The 18,648-nt window shown below is 46.5% G+C and overlaps 1 protein-coding gene across 1 annotated transcript; it reads left to right on the top strand.

The window, feature by feature from the left end:
* Nucleotides 1-16,224: 16,224 nt before the first annotated feature.
* On the top strand, nucleotides 16,225-18,102 carry LOC123135035 (flavonoid O-methyltransferase-like protein Os11g0303600). Its single transcript, XM_044554162.1, has 2 exons — nucleotides 16,225-17,064; nucleotides 17,538-18,102. Exons 1-2 carry the CDS (start codon nucleotides 16,264-16,266, stop codon nucleotides 17,832-17,834), a joined length of 1,098 nt encoding a protein of 365 aa, XP_044410097.1. The 5' UTR covers nucleotides 16,225-16,263; the 3' UTR covers nucleotides 17,835-18,102.
* The last annotated feature ends 546 nt before the right edge of the window (nucleotides 18,103-18,648 follow it).

Here is an 18,648-nt window from a genome sequence, read left to right as displayed (position 1 = left end):
CGGGCACCCTCGTGGCCGCCTCATTCGCTTCTTGATGTCCACTCCGAGTCTCATGGATTGCGTTTGTTCCAAAACGATCGCTCCCGAAGGTTTCATTCCGTTTGGACTCCGTTTGATACTCCTTTCCTTCGAAACACTGAAATAGGCAAAAAACAGCAATTCGGGCTGGGCCTCCGATTAGTAGGTTAGTCCTAAAAATGATATAAAAGTGTAGAGTAAAGCCCATAAACATCCAAAACAAGTAATATAATAGCATGGAACAATAAAAAATTATAGATACATTGGAGACGTATCACTTGGGTAAACATCGTGTCCCCTGTCTCCTGTTACCATCGATCTTAGACGCACAATTCGGGACACCCTACCCGAGATCCGCCGGTTTTGACACCAAAAGAGGGCGTGCTCACCTCGGGCGCCGGCGGAGTTAGGGAGAGGGGCACGCGGCGTCGAGGTCGGGGACGGGTCGGGGTCGGGGCGGCGGGCGCACGCCGGAGGGCGGCGATGTAGGGGGGTGTCGAGGTCGGGGTCGGGGGCGGCGTCGACGGCATGCGGAGGGCGAAGGGAGACCGCGCGCGGCGGCCGGGCGACGACAGCGGCGACAACAGACGCGCGAGTTCGATTTGGGTGAAATGGCCGCGGGGAAGAAGAACCACGCGTGGTTAATTCAAAAGTAGCAGTAGCGCGTTCCAGGAAAAGCGCTATTGCTACGTTAGCTATAGGGCTGGATGGCAACAAGCGCTACTGCTAAGATAGCTATAGCGCGTGTCCAAAAAGCCCGCTGCTGCTACGTCTTTCTCCCTTATTTTTATTTTTCATTTATTTTCATTCACATTTTCTTTTTCTCCTTCCCATTTTTCTATTTCTTTCATTTTCATTTACTTTTCTATATGTTTTTCATTTTATTTTTCTTTCCTTAGCAGTAGCGCTTTGTGCGTAAAACACGCTGCTACAATAGTCTTAGCAGCAGCGCACTTTTTCTAAGCATGCTACTACTAATGGTAGCCTGTCGAGAACAGTAGGGGAATTGTAGTAGTAGCGCTTCTTTAGCGAGACACGCTACTGCTACAAACTTAGCTGCAGCACGATTATTTCACACGCGGTAGTGGTAAATTATAGTAGCGCTTTTTTTTAGCCCGCGCTACTGGTAAGTTTCTGTGTATAAGATTTTTTCTAGTAGTGGGGGCTTAAAAGGAATGAACGCCTCCTCCAAACGAGCACAGGGAAATCACAGTAACGGTCTCCCTGGAAGAACAACAACAGACGCAGGAAGAAGCTGTAAATATAGGCACCAAGCAGTAGGCAATGCATGTAATATTTCGAAACACCATGTGCCTCCTATCTATAACTTTTGGAGACTATAAATACAAAAGGATGCCCACGCTTGACAATCTCGCAGGAAATTGTTAATTTTTCACTTGGATCGTTTTGCTAGTAGAGGATGTAATGAAGATAACACATAAGCCTGATCTAGACAAATTGGAGGAGGGGGTGCACTAACCATTGACCAGACAAAATTATATATGTGATCAAAGTTTCAGTTTTCACACAGCCATTTAATGTAATGCAGCAAGCAAATTGGGATCTGAACTCAGGAGGAACTTGATCAGTTTCTAGTCATTACACTTGCAGATATGGAATCTGCATCCCAATCCCCATTACACATGCCTAATCCTCATCATGTGTATACGGTGTCCAAATCAAAATTAGGAACAAGAAGGCCATCGTGGGCACACGAGAGAGCAGAGCGGAGGGGCAGGCAGGGGTAGCCGACGAGGAGGGGAGCTGCTTCTCCCAGCCAAACAATGCCGGCTAGGGTTCAATGCTGGTGGTGTCGGACGCGTGCCTGCGTGAGCAGGGAACCAAATGATGGAACGGGAGGAGATAAGAGCAGATCCAAGGTGGGCTCGAGAGGGGAGCAAACAGAGGAAGCTCTATCTCCATGGCGTGGGCACAGAGCAGGCAAAAGCGGAACCGCACGGACGAGCAGACGGCCGCATCCTCGCGCTAGTTTTTTTAAAATAATATAATACATTTACTCATTTAATTTGCATAAATATTATGCCGATATTTTTATTTTCAAAAATAATACACCATCGGCCCGCTGCAGGCAAACTGAGCCTAGTCGGCCCACGGTTGGCCGATTGGCCTCCAGTCGGCCCGCAGCAAGCCAACTGGGACTAATTGGTTCGCAGCAAGCCAATTAGTCCCAGTCGGCTTGCTGCGGGCCGACTAAAGGCCAATCGGCCTGCTGTGGGCCGACTAGGTGCATATGACCATTTTTCTTTTTCTGTTTTTGGTTTTAGTTGTCGTTTTCTATTTATTCTAGCAATCAAATGAATCTGGTTTGTGTTGAAACTTTTTGCATAAATTACTGGCAATATTAACAAGCCACATATAAATTTTCATAATTTTTGGAAAACCACATATTTACATTTGATAGCTCCTGGTGAAACCGATAGGATTTAAATTAAATTATCCAAATTAATTTTTTTGATTTTTATAAATGTTAAAATATTGAGGAGAATGGTTTAAACATTTTTGTGAAACAATTTGAGGAATTTTTTTTTGGCTTATGAAACAATTTGAAACAATATGAAACAATTTTTCTGAAACAATTTGAGGAAAATTCACAAATTGTTTCATAAGCCAAAAAAGTATTCTCAAATTGTTTCATAAGCCAAAAAAGAATTTTCCTCAAATTATTTCACAAAAAATGTTTCATATTGTTTCAAATTGTTTCATCAGCTAAAAATGTATTCTCAAATTGTTTCACAAAAAAATTAAATTATTCTCCTTGATATTTTGACATCTTTAAAAATAAAAAAATCAATTTGGATAGATAAATTTAAACCCGATCTATATTCACCAGGAGCTATCAAATACAATTGTAAAAATTTGGTTTTCCAAAAAATATGAAAATTTATATGTGGCTTGTTAATATTGCTAGTAATTTATGCAAAAAGTTTCAACACAAACTAGATTCATTTGATAGGTAGAATAAATAGAAAACAACAACTAAAACCAAAAACAGAAAAAGAAAAATGGCCACATGCCCCTAATCAGCCCACCACAGGCCGATTGGCTTCCAGTCGGCTAGCGGCAAGCCGACTGGACTAATTGGTTCTCTTATCTTATCTTGTGAAGAGGGGAGAGGATGAGAGTAGGAGAGGGCGGTGGCCAGCGGCGAGTGAGGGTGAGAGGGAGAGGGCGGAGGCCATGGCCGGCGGCGTGCGAGGGAGACGGGGCGGCGAGGGAAGGAATGAATCGTTCCTCTCCTCCACCGAACAAAACAACATCTCATCCGTCTATTGATTTTTGTAGGTTCCAGATCGCTCATCAAACGCGTTTTAGATCAAACACATGTTTTAGCAACCGCACTAACCCGCACAAACACTTCAAAGAAAAGAAAAAAGAAATCGCACTAACCCCGCCCGTGCCTCCACCGCCCCCGCGCCCATCCCCCACTATTTTCTCTGAGCCCACCCAATTGCCTCCACCGCCCAACTGCCGGAGCATGCCCCGCGGCCTCCCTCTCCGGCGCCTCCCTTGGAAGAAACCAAGCCAACGCCCGTCGCCCACGACCATGACGGAGATCTCGCTGCCCCCTCTTCCCCTTCCGACCGCCAGTCATTTACCACCTCGCGCCCATCCTCTTCCCTCCCACTTGCACCGTCGTACACCGTTCTTTCATCTTCATCGAGCCGCCATAGCCCACGGCCCCCGGGCAACAACCAACCAAGCTTCGACGACCAACACGGATCGAAGGAGGCGGCGGCGTGAAGCGGGTCTTCCTGTCTCTGTCTCCTTCCATAGGGCCTCCTCCCCGTTGGTACACTCTACCATCCGCCCCTTCTTCCCTTTGCTCAAGCACGCGCTGATGCGGTATACCATCCGCAGGCTTCACTACATGGACGTCTGCTCCCTGCCACTGCTCGACCTCGAGACAGTTGATTGATGGCTCCCGTATGCTAGTGATCTGTAGCGCCTACTTCATACTCTTCCGCTAGATCGGGAGCACAACCACCCATTAAGCTCTCCCCCCTCTTTCAGATCCTAAATTAAATTATCTAAGTTTTCTGGTCTGATTCTGAATATAGGCTCGAGCTCGATCTTGATTTATTTGTTATGAACTGTACTATTATTGTCGATAAAAAAATATTCCAGCAACTTTTTATCTGACGAGGGATAATCGTTATACTGACTTGATGTGATTTCTTCCATGGTTTGTGACAAGTTCAACAATAGGTTATTTTTGTTCTGGATAATTACCTACATGGTGCAGGTTCATGTGACTAGCACCTGGACTTCTGATATTACCCTATACGTTTGACATGCCAGTTACAAGATTTTTCAAAATCATGTCTAATAGATTTTTTTATTGTTACATCTGTTGCAAGATTTTCAAGTTGTTAGCCATGCAAAAAGTAAGCTAGCTCATAGTTTGTATGCAGTACTCTGGTTTTTAGGTTTAATTCTTCTTACATGGATCCGTTGTTGTATTTAAAAAAGGATCCAGATCGATGATTTCATATGATATTTTCCTGCATTTTTGTTTAAGTAACAGCATCTCTACAGCATCTGTTAATAGAAAAGGTTATAAGGTATTTATGTACAGAAAAAGGTAAATTTTCCTGCAGTTGCAAGTTTGCAACAACATAATCCATAGTTTGTTGCTGTGATCTTTTCCTTTGAAGTTCCAACCTTTTGATTTTAGGGATGCCATTTATAAAAATATGGTAAGGTATTTTCAGTTCTTTGGTGCTTCTTGCTGCCAGAAGCTGCACGCAAGCGCTGGACGAGCAAATGAACAGTGAAAGTAGGAAGAGGAGGATATGGGGACATTCGACGGTGGCAGCGGCCGATATGATGCTGCCTATCCTCCTCCTCAACTTCTCCATCTGGAAGGTAGCCATTATGTAAGCATGGTCCTATCTGAATATTCATTTCTGCTTGTTCATCTGCTTCAATTGTTTTGTGCACTATGGGGAATATTATCTGCTATATCAATTCAGTTGCTAGCTAGTGAGTGCATACTCGCTGGTGTACAAATTTCAGAATATTTGGAGTACATAAATCTCCTAAAGAATTTTATGATGTTAAAATCTCACTGTAGTTCCTTCACTGCCCTCCTCATTCGGTCTTCCACCTCACCACCTAAAACTGGCGCCGGCAGCAGCAGTGGAAGCAGAGCAGCCGGCAGGTTACTGGCTTACCTACCTCGCAACAAGGCGGAAGCGGCTGGGCTAGGCAGCCTGGACATCCAGGATTCGCATGTCGTGTCGACTCCTGTTCAGAATGCTACAGGTTGCATTACTACAAACTCCCCCTGCCCCCATCCTCCCCTCTCACACACACACACACACACACACACACACACACACACACACACACACACCCTCCAAAAATTCAATGGGTCGATCTTGTGCGAAAATTCCTTCAGGGATAGTAAACATTTATGGTTATTGTGACAGAGCTAAAAGTTTACACTGGTCATTGTGAAAATATTGTTTGCTCGAGTAGGTGAAATGGAGGTTGTGGAATTGTAATGTACGCACTATTGGTTGCACCTATAACCTTTTTGGTAATTTGATATTACGACGAACAACAATTTTCAAAGGAAAGAATATCATATGTTGTAGCAATGGTTTACAAATCCCTTTTTGTAGAGGATACTTTGCTTTGTTCAATGCAGGAAATCTTTTAGTCGTTACTAGCTCTGTAGTGTTGTAGGCACACTGTTCATTTTGTGCGGTCCAAAGGTCGGTGAACCACGTGTTAAACCTCCATTGGAAGCGGTGTTACAAATGATTACAACCAGTTTTTGTACTTTCTTCTTCCCTATTATTATTTTACGAATTTGTCTGAACCTGAAAAAAGCTTCCACTACAATGTTGTTTGAACCTGAAAAAAGCTTGTACTACATTCATATGACTGAACCTGAATTTTTTGCTTCCTGTATACATTAGTAGAGGAAAAAAATTAACTTGATTCTGTAGGACTGTGTTGTGGATTAAGTGGAGAGGTGGTGTACTATTCTTGATTGCAGCTGGTGCTTATTGGTAATTTGGTAACACCATGAGCACCAATCAAGTTTGAAAAAGCCAAAACACATATACACAAAACATGTAAACTGGGAGTACTATCAGTTTAGGAGCAAACTAACAATTACTAGAGTAATGAATCTGAGAAATTAGTTGTTGAATTGAGCACTGTTGTAATTCCGACAATGAGATGGTCTTATGTTTTGTCCTAGTAAAGGTTGGAGGTAGAATCAGCTTCAAGCTCGAGTACCCAATGGTAGAGAAATAGAAAGGAGGCACAAGATGAAATGGAAGTATGAACTCTGACATTAACATTTTTATTTTTCCAAGTTAGGTTGATGATGTTCAGGTTAATGGACAACTCTACATGCACTTAGTAGAACACAAGCTGTTGTTGTTGAGTTCAATATAAGGTGTCCTGTGTTTTTTTAAGGTGTCATGTTTCTCAAGAGAATACATCTCATGCAAGGAACTAGCTAATAAATGAACTAGCTCATCAGTTTCAATCTAAATAAACTAGCTCATAAGCAGTCTTTGCTTTTGCTTCATTGGTTTTGTTGTTGAGTTCCATTCATATTTGTGATACTTATTTTTCTGTATCATTTACAATTTTCGTTTAGTAAAGTGATGTCCCTCTTGAATAATCATATGTTGCGGTCAGTTCAGACATTGCACTTAGCAAATGTAATATTTTATGGGATTGGATGTGATTTCTATTCCCTTATACTGATTCGAACATTAATGAGATATTGCGTACAATGTTCTAATGTTAAGATGTTGTAAGTACTCAATTATTACAAGAACTGTTGTAAGTACTCACTATGGTTTCAGCATGATGCTTGGTATATGGTATTTATAGTATTAATCTGATGCATTAGCCTTTCCAAATTAATTCAACTTGTCTGAATTTTACTTTCTTTTCTTCTCTCATCCTTAAGTTTCTTGCTTTTGTTTACTATGATGCGCAAGAGAGTTGATGCCCGCCGAGTTCCATCTTTGAAGGATGTGCATCTCATTTTACCTAAACCAAGCACTCCAAGTAGCAAATCCCAAATGGAATGATGTTTATTTTTCCATGGTCGATTACTAGCTTGTGTTCCAGAAAGCACAGACAGGTGACTACCTATGAAACCCACTAAAGCATCTTATTTAGTTTTTCTAACACTCAAGACAATGGTAATGCATTTATCTACAGGAACTTCTCTGGTTATTTTGCTTTTAATTTATTGCACTCATGGGATGCGAAAGAACTAAATCAACCAATTTGCAGGATCAATATTGACTTACTATTTTCATTCAGGATGGTGACCAGATAAAGAAGCAATTTTTGGTGCAGCTACTCAACTACATCAACAATGAAGCCGCAAATAACATTCCGCATGTTTACGAGAATTCACTAGCCTTATTAGGAAATACTGGGATAATTTTTTGGCTCAATGCATATGACCAGTTGGTCATACATTAAGGCTGCATTTGGCTGCTCAGTTTTTTTGAAGTATTTGGAGAATACCACCGCTTTCTCATAAACCAAAGTTTTCAAAACTTTGAGGTGTTTGGCTTCAACAAATATCATAGCTTTATAAACCGTAGTATCTCCAGTACCATGGTTTTTTGGTAGTATTTAAGAAAGAGGTCTTGACCACTTTTTTATAAACTGAAAAAACTGTGATTTTTAAAAACTGAAGAATTCATTGCCTAGGCAATTGAATACTGAGGTTTTCGATTACTATTGTTTTGAGAAAACTATGTTGCCAAACTTGGCCTAAAGTGTTTCTTGATTTGTAGTAGTCTTTTGAGTGCAATCAAAATATCTTTATGTGTATGTTAATTCCTACATATGTTTGTCATATTAGTCGAGACGTGCATTTGCACGTGCACACTTACTAGTCTAAATCTAAGGAATAGAAAAGAAATTTTGCTGCTTGCTTGCGATTGGCCCGTCACCGCCTACCAGGGATTGATCCCCATCTCCGACTGATCCCAGCCGTCTGCGCCGATCCGACGGCTGGTCAAGATGTATTGTTTTAGCCTTAATGACTGGACTATACCACTCCCTCCGAGTGGGTCATGAATCTCAGATATTCCCGTAAAATTAATCGGCATGCATTAAATTAGGCAGATTACCGGAGCATTTTACTCAGGCAATACTGCATGCTGCATGGATCAACAGACTTTAGGCCCTGTTTTGTTCATAAGTAATAGAACTTGTTTTAGTCCCAACTAAAAAGTCGTTAGTCCCTAAAAAGTCCTTACATATTTGGTTTCTGGGACTAAACATTGACTAAAAGACCATATTACAACTAAAAGTCCCAAAAAGACTCTCCCTCATGATCTTGTTTCATAAGTCCTAAATGTCCACTTTAAGTCTCTATAAGTCCCTCTTGTTTGTTTCAGATGGGACTAAAAGGGATTTTTTTAAGTCCCTACACTAATAAGTCCATGTAAACAAACACCCCTTTACTCCAAAAGGCCAGGGATTGGCTGGATATGGTACTGCATGCAGGAGACCAAAGACCGGGGCATTAATGAGTGGTTCAATCACTTATTATCTTGCAATTTAGGGTAAGTTAATAGGACTCGTCTTGGTTGCAGCGAAGTGGTTGATCCCACTCGTTCCCACAGATCTGACGACCGGATCCATCAATCTTGCGCTGATGAGGACTAGTACATAGTTTAATATGCCTACACATCAAAACATGCACGTACACACCTTTTCCTTTCTTGAAGTTTTTGTTTTTGTTTTTGCGGTGTAAAGAGAGATTTCATTACTCAAGGAGGCTTGTCAGCCTTAGAAAGGTTTACAACAAAGTCTTGCCCCGAGCACACCCACACTGCAGTGCAGGGTCCATACGAGTAACCGGTGATGTGTTCTAGCTTCAGTTTGTGCTAGCAACATAGACACTCCTTCGGCATAGTCAAGCTCGATCATAATGGGCAGGCTCGACCGGTGTAGAGCTAGCTTCAAGCCCTCTCTGCATGCAGCTAGCTCTGCCCCAAGGTCATTATCGCATGTAAGAATTTTTCTACAACCAATATAGATGATGTCGCCTCTCTCATCGCGTAGAACCATGCCCCTGCAGCCTCTCCGGTCGAAGGGGCATGAATACCATCTATGTTGAGCTTAGCCCATCCCGATGGAGGATGAATCCAGTATAGCTCTTGCTTGGGCGCTTTGCTTAGGTGTGACACGGCGAGTAAGCGTTGGACCGCGGCACGGCATGGCATATGGTGCAGGTCCGGTCCTGGGGGGGGGGGGGGGGGGGCGAGCGGGGCGGCCGCCCCGGGCCCCCGACACCAGAGGGCCCCCCGATCATGTGCATGTTATATATGTACTCGGGGCCTCGCCAGAGTGGTGACATGAATAGAGGGCGGATTGAGATAGGGCAGTTAAAAAAGATTGCATGCTGAGATCCCCTCCTGGTGCGACGGCAGAAATTATCGCGGGGATCTCCTGTGATTTTGCCACCATCTCCTGTCAAAATTTGCTCATCCCCCACCCCCACCTCTCCCTCCTCCCCTCTCCTCCCCTCCCGGAACTCCTCATGGACTCCGACTTCTCCTGCAGCTCTAACAAATCACCAATCTAAAGATCATGTGATACACGTACGTGAAGGATCTAGACTACAACCCAACCCCAACATACTCACTTCAGAAAGAGATGGTATTGGGATTTGGAACTTGTGAGTTCGCTTTGATAAACTGATGTTAGGTAAGATTTGATTGAATTGATTTAACACCTTTGTAACTATGAGTTAGTTTCTATTTTTTTTTTCTGATTCTGTAAATTTTAGCACGGCATGCCGTCTAAAGCATATGCATCTGGTGGGGAAAGAAAAAAAAAGAATGAGACAATGAACTAATATAGTTACAGCGAGGATACACTGATAATTTTTTGTGGACCCTTATAAGTGCCACACACGTGACACTTATTATTTGTTTTTTCTAAGAGTAATATGAGGAGTTGAAGAAATCCAGCCATGACATTTGTTTTGACCGGGCTACTAGCCTTAATCCAGAAGACAAGGCAGAACGGCAGCCAACAGATGAAAACAATGTAAGTGATTATGAGCACATATTTAATTCATCTTGTATAGAATATGCTAGTTTGGACACAAAAGAATTTTTTATGGATATCTATGATCCAAAAATGGGGATATCTTAATAATTAACAAAGAAAGGGAAATAATAGTGGAGAAGGCGCCCAACATTTGATATAGACATATATTAATTATTATTTTGATATTTATATTAAGAGGCCCTTGGTTATAGTTTCGCCAAAGGCCCCCAAAATCTTAGGACCGGCCCTAGTCGGCAGGGATGATGGCCACTCTTGGACCTCGTGATCAGTTGCGGGTGTGGTCCAAAGAGATCGCCTTGATTAGTTGCATGCTTCCTCAGCACTGGTGTCCCGGCACAGAACAACAGACTAGAGACGAGAGAGCACACTGGCCCGGCCGTACGGCAAGCTTGTCGTTCATGCCTGGGCCGGGTCGTCGGGAAGAGAAGATCTGGGAACGACTTGGAGAAAATACAAAAGGTGTGGCCTTTCAAAGGTTTTGTCGATCAGATGAAGACGAAGACGAAGATGAGGCGAGAGCCGTGAGGAGCTCGTCCGTGGATGGCAGGCATACAGAGCCTCGTCGACGACGTTGGAGCGCCATGCAGCTCTGAATGTTTGGCACGACATGACACGACACTCCCGACACACATAATCTTCTATATCATCTTCAAAACTATCCAGAAGAAAGGAGATCCCGTCGCCTAGCCACAGCGCCCTCCCGAGTCGCCCTCGTGTGGTAGCCGGGAGGCTCCCAGATCCCGTCGCCTAGCCTCCCCTTCTCCTCTTCCTCCTTCCTTGCTGCTGTCTGAGGGTGTGGCAGGGAGAAGCCTTGCCGTCACCAGCGGCCGTGGGGACTCGAGGCCCTCCCGCTGGTGAGGGGCTGGCGTGCACCGATTTCATTGTTTGATGACCAAACCAAGGAAAACGTTAAAACACGTTTTGGTTGGTTTGTTTGATGATGAAAAACGTGACGCGGAGAACGTTCACGTGGAGCAACGTGAAAGGAAGGAAGACCTTTCCTTTCCTTCCAATCAAGGACGGCGTAGCGTAGCGTACGTGAAAACGTTAAACTCGGTCTTTTATCAATTCAATTTGAATCCACGAATGGAACACGTGTACGGTCGGTCAATTCAATTCGAATACATGAATGAAACGTTAAACACATTGCTATATTATATTATAGTGTCATGGATGCCAAATAAAAATATGACTAACAAAAATAGATCAATTTAAGCAAAAACATCATCTAGCCAACTTAATATCATCGTGTTGTGCAACTTTCTAGATCATATATACAACTACAGACTATAATATGTGCAACTACAACTATTGAATAATCTACTCAGGCAAAAACGCACTTGTGATAATCAACCCAACAGGAGGTTATGCAGCCGTGCAGGAACTAAATTTTTTTCTGAACAGGATGATGTTGCCTGGCGATTCGGCGGGCAGTAGGTACAAGAGCTGAATGCCAAAGATGCCGGGCACCAGCACTCCATGAGCAGCAGCGTGTGCACATCAATGGACTTGCACAGCTCCACCAGCAGCGGCAGCAACACCATGGGGGTGCGTCCAAGGCAAACACAACCGCGCCGCTACGGTCCGACCGGTTTGGGAGAATTTTGTCTGGCTTCATGCCTCGCCGGGAGGAGTAGCGGGGCGTAGGGTGGCCCTCAGGCGGCTCCGGCTCCAGCTCATAGAAAGAGGGCGGAGGAGGTGGCGGCATTGCTGGTCCGGCTGCTTGGCTGACCCGCTCTCCAGGTTTCTCCGGTTGGCCGCCTCGGCTTGGCCTCCGGCCGGGGCACACCGCTTTGTTGGGACAAACCCTAAACTACCTCTCCCTCTCAACTCACTCGCTCGAATAAAAAAGAAGGAAGGGAATGAACACAGTGGACACAAGTTTCTCAGACCGGCGCACGAACGCCCGAATCTTTCTTCTCTTTGCAATGTCTACATGGTGCATAACTCAATGCATTACAACTATCCCGCATTTACATAATTTATACCCGGGCTGGCGCACGACGCACAGCCCACCTCGCCCGCAGGATCCGCATGCCCGGCCGTGCGCTCCCACGACACGCACGCCACGGCCGATCCCAATGGATCGCCTACCTAGCTAGCTAACTCTTTCACCGAAACGTACGCTCCCATACACGCTCCTACGGCGACCCGTCCAAGCCAACAAACTAGCTAACTAATCAGGGCATGCGCTAACAGAATCTTGCATGCACACGGTCACACCCATGCACATAGATCACACACACGAGCACATACTCATGACTGACTTATTCCTAACATTCTCCCATCTAAGCCACGACCTCGCCGCCCATCCTGACAGGACTCCGGCCTCTCGTCGACTGCCATCGAGAACGCCTTCTTCATCTCCGGCGACACACGCCACAGCTTCTCTTCCTGGTACACCAACGACCTTGATTCCCTCGAGCTCGAACTCGACTCCGGGCACTGCCATTACAATGTACACGGGTGGGGTTTTATATGCAGGGACGCGCCGGGCACGCACCCACGTCCCAGCCTACGTCGAGCGCCCGTCCCGTCCGCTCTGCCCGCGCCCCCTCCGACATGCACGCACACATCTAGACGCGGCGAGCCCACGATGCGCACACCCCCGCTCGCCAACGGCCACCCTACACCACGGTCCCGCCGCGCCTGACACGCCCGGCGCGCGCCCATACACGCGCCTGACGCATCCGACACGAGCGCTGCGGCTCCGTGCCACGCGCCTCCACCGTTGTCGCGCCGAGCCGCCGCAACGCACTCGCCGCGCCGTCGTCGTCATTGAAGCCGCCACCACGCAGGTCCTCCGCGGCCTCCTCACCATGCCGCCGCAGTCACCGTGGCCTCCTCGCCGCGCCGCACTCCTCCATAGGCCGACCCACGGCCTGGAGCATCACGCAACCGCGGCGAACTCCGCCACCGCCGGCACACCTCTGGCAAGAAGAACGACGCCCAAGATGAACCAGCTCATGATACCAAATGTTGGGACAAACCCCGAACTACCTCTCCCTCTCAACTCACTCGCTTGAACAAGAAAGAAGGAAGGAGATGAACGCAGTGGACACAAGTTTCTCGGACCGGTGCACGAACGCGCGAATCTTTCTTCCTTTTGCAATGTCTACATGGTGCTCAACTCAGTGCATTACAACTATCCCGCGTCTATAGAATTTATACCCGGGCTGGCGCACGACGCACAGCCCACCTCGCCCGCAGGATGTGCATGCCCGGCCGTGCGCTCCCACGACACGCACGCCACGGCCGAACCCAACGGATCGCCTACCTAGCTAGGTAACTCTTTCACCGAAACGTACGCTCACATACACGCTCGTCCGGCGACCTGGCCAAGCCAACAAACTAGCTAACTAATCAGGGCATGCACTAACAGAATCTTGCATGTACACGGTCACACCCATGCACATAGATCACACACACGAGCACATACTCATGCGTGGCTTATTCCTAACATGCTTCCTCGCCGGATTCGATGGAGACGATGAAAAGATGATAAAGACAAGCCTTTGTTTTTTCAGGTGAGAAATTAAGGGAGCGATTGGTTCACACCGTTCGGATAGCGCATGAGCCAACCACGTCTCGCCCCGACCAGGAAACACCTGGTGGCCGTGGGCCGCACGATGCGCTCGAAATGAGTGGTCCAAGCGTGGCCGATTGGTTCAGCAAAATCATGCACGTGCATCAAGAAGTATTTAGGTTTATCGATTCGATTCGGATCCACGAATGGAATCCGTGTACAGTCGGTCGGTCTATCTTGAAGCCGCACGTGCCTCCTTTCTGTTTCCAGCAACATCGAGCAGTCTTGAGTCTTCTTTATGCGCTCTATCGATAAGCTACCCCGGCCCGTCGATAGCGATATAGTGTAATGGTCGTTACCCTCGCGTTCCACGAGAAATGACAGCAAACACATTGCTATATTATATTATAATGTCATGGATGCCAACTAAAAATATGACCGACAAAAATAGATCAATTTATGCAAAAACATCATCTAGCCAACTTAGTATCATCATGTTGTGCAACTTTTTAAATCATATATACAACTACAGACTATTATATGTGCAACTACAACTATTGGATAATCTACTCAGGCAAAAATGCACTCGTGATAGTCAACCAAGACTGAAGGTTGTGCAGCCATGCAGGAACTAAATTTTTTTATTAGTATTCAGGTGAGCACCATGTCCGTAAGCTCTGAACAGGACGACATTGCATGGCGATTCGGCGGGCAGTAGGTACAAGAGCTGAGCGCCAATGATGCCGGGCACCATGACACCATGAGCAGCAGCGCGTGCACACCAATGGACTTGCACAGCTCCACCAGCAGCGGCAGCAACACCATGGGAGGAAGGAGTAGCGAGGCGTAGGGTGGCCCTCTCGCGTGAGTTCCATGGCGGCTCCGGCTCCAGCTCATAAAAAGAGGGCGGAGGAGGTGGCAGCACTGCTGGTCTGGCTCCTTGGCTAACCTGCTCTCCAGGTTTCTCTGGTTGGCCGCCTCGGCATGGCCTTCGACTGGGGCACACTGCTTCCTCGCCAGATTCGAGGAGACGATGAAAAGATGATACGGATAAGCCTTTGTTTTTTCAGGAGAGAAAGTAAGGGTGTCATACCGGGTTTGTCGGATAGCGCTCGAGCCAACCACGTCTCGCCCCGACCAGGAAACACCTGGCCGTCGTGGGCCCCACGATGCGCTCGCAATGAGCGGTCCAAGCGCGGCCGCTCGGTTAAGCAAAATCGTGCGCGTGCACCATGAAGTATTTAGGTTTATCGATTTGATTCGGATCCACGAATGGAACGTGTGTACAGTCGGTCAGTCTGTCTCGAAGACGCGCGTGCCTCCTTTCCGTTTGCAGCCACAGCGAGCAGTCTTGAGTCTTCTTTATGCGCTCTATCGATACGCTACCCCGGCCCGTCGATAGCGATATAGTGTCAAGGTCGTCACCCTCGCGTTCCACGAGAAATGACAGCAAACACATTGCTATATTATATTATCGTGTCATGGATGCCAACTAAAAATACGACGGACAAGAATAGATCAATTTAAGCAAAAACATCATCTAGCCAACTTAGTATCATCGTGTTGTGCAACTTTCTAAATCATATATACTACCACAGACTATTATATGTGCAACTATAACTATTGAATAATCTACTCAGGCAAAAAAGCACTCGTGATAATCAACCAAGACTAAAGGTTGTGCAGCCATGCAGGAACTAGAATTTTTTATTAGCATTTAGGTGAGCACCATGTCGGTAAGCTCTGAATAGGACGACGTTGCCTGGCGATTCGGCGGGCAGTAGGTACAAGAGCTGAGCTCCAATGATGCCGGGCACCATAACTCCATGAGCAGCAGCGTGTGCACACCAATGGACTTGCACAGCTCCACCAGCAGCGGCAGCAACACCATGGGGGTGCGTCCAAGGCAAACACGACCGCGCCGCTGCGGTCCGACCCGTTTGGGAGAATTTTGTTTGGTTTCATGCCTCGCCGGGAGGAGGTTGCGGCACTGCTTTTCCGGCTCCTTGGCTGACCTGCTCTCCAGGTTTCTCCGGTTGGCCGCCTTGGCTTGGCCTCCGGCCGGGGCACACTGCTTATTGGCCGGATACGTTAAAGACGATGAAAAGATGATAAGGATAAGCCTTTGTTTTATCAGGAGAGAAAGTAAGGGTGTCACACCGGCTTTGTCGGATAGCGCATAAGCTAACCACGTCTCGCCCCGACCAGGAAACACCAGGCGGTCGTGGGCCAAACGATGCGTTCGCAATGAGCGGTCCAAGCACGGCCGCTCGGTTCAGCAAAATCGTGTGCGTGCACCATGAAGTATTTAGGTTTATCGATTCGATTCGAATCCACGAAAGTAATGTGTGTACAGTCGGTCTGTCTATCTCAAAGCCGCACGTGCCTCCTTTCCATTTCCAGCCACAGCGAGCAGTCTTGAGTCTTCTTTCTGCGCTGTATCGATACGCTATCCTGGCCCGTCGATAGCGATATAGTGTCGTGGTCATCACCCTCGTGTTCCACGAGAAATGACAGCAAACATTGCTATATTATATGAGAGTGTCCTCCGTCCCCTATATATCTACCAGATCGAAGTGCACAACACGTACAGCACTGAGAGATAGAGATCATCGGCAATGGCAGGCCAGGCAGAGAAGGTGTTTGTCCCCACCGACACGGAGCTGCTCCAGGCGCAGTCGGACCTGTGGCGCCACACCCTCTGCTACCTCACGCCTATGGCGCTCCGGTGCGCCGTCGACCTTGGCGTCCCCACTGCCATTCACCGCCTCGGCGGCGCCGCGTCCCCATCCGAACTCGTCGCCGCCCTATCCCTCCCCACGTCCAAGCTGCCCTTCCTCGCCCGCCTGCTGCGCCAACTCGCCACGGCGGGCGTCTTCAGTGCAACCGACGCCGGAACGTACCGCCTCAACCCGCTCTCGTACCTTCTGGTAGACGGCGTCCGCATCGACGGCGACGCTAGCCAGACGGCCCTCGTGCGCGCCGCGGCCTCGCGCTACTACGTGGAGGCGGCCATGGGGCTGGCGGACTGGTTCAGGAAGGACTTCGATGGAGCCGTTCCCTCGCCGTTCGAGGACGTGCATGGCGCGGCCATCTTCGAGGAGAGCATGGTGCTCCTCGACCCGGAGATGGATCAGCTGCTCCACGACGCCCTCGCTGCCCACGACCACATGGGGATCGGCCCCGTGCTCCGGCAGTGCCGTGAGCTGTTCGATGGGCTTGAGTCTCTCACTGACTGCGGCGGTGGCGATGGGACTACCGCGAGGTCCATCGTCGAGGCCTACCCTCACATCACGTGCACTGTGTTGGACCTTCCAAAGGTCATGGACAAAGTTCTTCCCGCTGAAGAAGGAGCAGTTAAGTATGTTTCCGGTGACCTGTTCCACGTTGTCCCACCTGCTCAAGCCGTGTTGCTCAAGGTATATATGATATGAATGTTGCACATTCCATAATTTTTATTCCAAGTGAAGTATTAAGGGTGTGGTTAGGTCTTAGTCGATTGAGACTTAAAGTATCAGTCAAGTAATATAGTACTCCCTCCGTCCGGAAATACATAAAAGGAATGTATTTACACATACGTCTAGATACATCTCCTTTTATTCATTTCGATGACAAGTATTTCCGGACGGATGGAGTATATAAAAGTAAAAAAAACTGAAAATATTTTTTTTATATGAATCTCCATGCAAGATCAAATGAATATAACATCGATCGATACATAACAAAGTCTTAGTCCACTAAGACTTAGCAAAATTGAAATATTCAAGCAATGCTTAATTAGTTTTCATTTCTGAAATAATAACAGCTTAAAATAATAAAATCCCTTCATATTTCATCCTAGTCAGGCTTGATTAACCTTAAACTACAAGTTTATCCATGCATGGTAATGTAGCTTGTACTGCACTTCTGGAGCGACGAGGATTGCGTCAAGATCCTGGCACAATGCAAGAAGGCTGTTCCTCCCCGGGATGCAGGAGGAAAAGTCATCGTCATAGACATTGTGCTTGGATCTGTTTCAGGGCCAATGCTGGAAACCCAACACCTCATGGATATGGTCATGCTAGTGGTGACAAGAGGCCGACAGCGCGATGAGAAGGACTGGAGTGAGATCTTCGTCAAGGCGGGGTTCAGTGGCTATAAGATTGTGAAGAAGCTGGGAGCTCGAGCTGTCATTGAGGTCTATCCATAAGGTTGTGCTCCCAAAGTAAGATGTTTACATATGTTATGGATTGTTGTGTGCTCGCTCTAAGGATGCAAAAATAAAGGAGCGCCTTGTCATTTTCCAAAGAGAAGTCCTAGGTAGATCATAGAATAGCAAGGCGGTTATGTCTTGTTACCTTATGACACCTGTGGAACTTTCTTTTGAAAGAAATAGTATGCAGACAGAGTGCTTATCATATATGCTTTGTGTACAATATCATATACCATAAGATCAAGTCGTGTATTTGTTATCGAAACCTTGTCTTCTATATGGTCCAAAAATATTTAGCAAATTTTAATTATGCCCTCTCTAGGGCCTCTAGTGGTTTCTTTGTAGGTCAGAATGAAGTTGCGTTCATAATGAATTTCCTATATCCAACAGGTTCACCTCAATACACTTAGGTGAGTCTTGGATTCTAACCAATACATATGGACCCTATCAAGTCAAAAACTTAACTACTTTCATTGACTGATTCCAAAATGTGCATGCCAGTTTATCAGGCTTAGTTGGTGGTTGGAGATTTCAATTATGTCATCTGCCCTAAGAACAAAAAATAGAGAAGACGGTAGTGCACATGCCATGTTTCTTTAAATGAAGCCATCAATTCCCTTGCTCTTATTGAAATTCCCCTTGGAGGCAGAATGTTTACTTTGAGCAATATGCAGAGTGCTCCTCTCTTGGAAAAGCTTGATTGGGTATTCTCCTCTAAATCCTAGACTATTAATTATCCAAACACTATGGCTATTCCTCAGGGCAGACCTATTTTTTTTTACCACATCCCTTGTTTCATTTGGATTGGTAC

Source organism: Triticum aestivum, chromosome 6B (genome assembly GCF_018294505.1).
Source record: "Triticum aestivum cultivar Chinese Spring chromosome 6B, IWGSC CS RefSeq v2.1, whole genome shotgun sequence".
NCBI lineage: Eukaryota > Viridiplantae > Streptophyta > Magnoliopsida > Poales > Poaceae > Triticum > Triticum aestivum.
The sequence above is the reverse complement of the archived record's forward strand: the minus strand, read 5'-3'. Positions and strand labels throughout refer to the sequence as shown.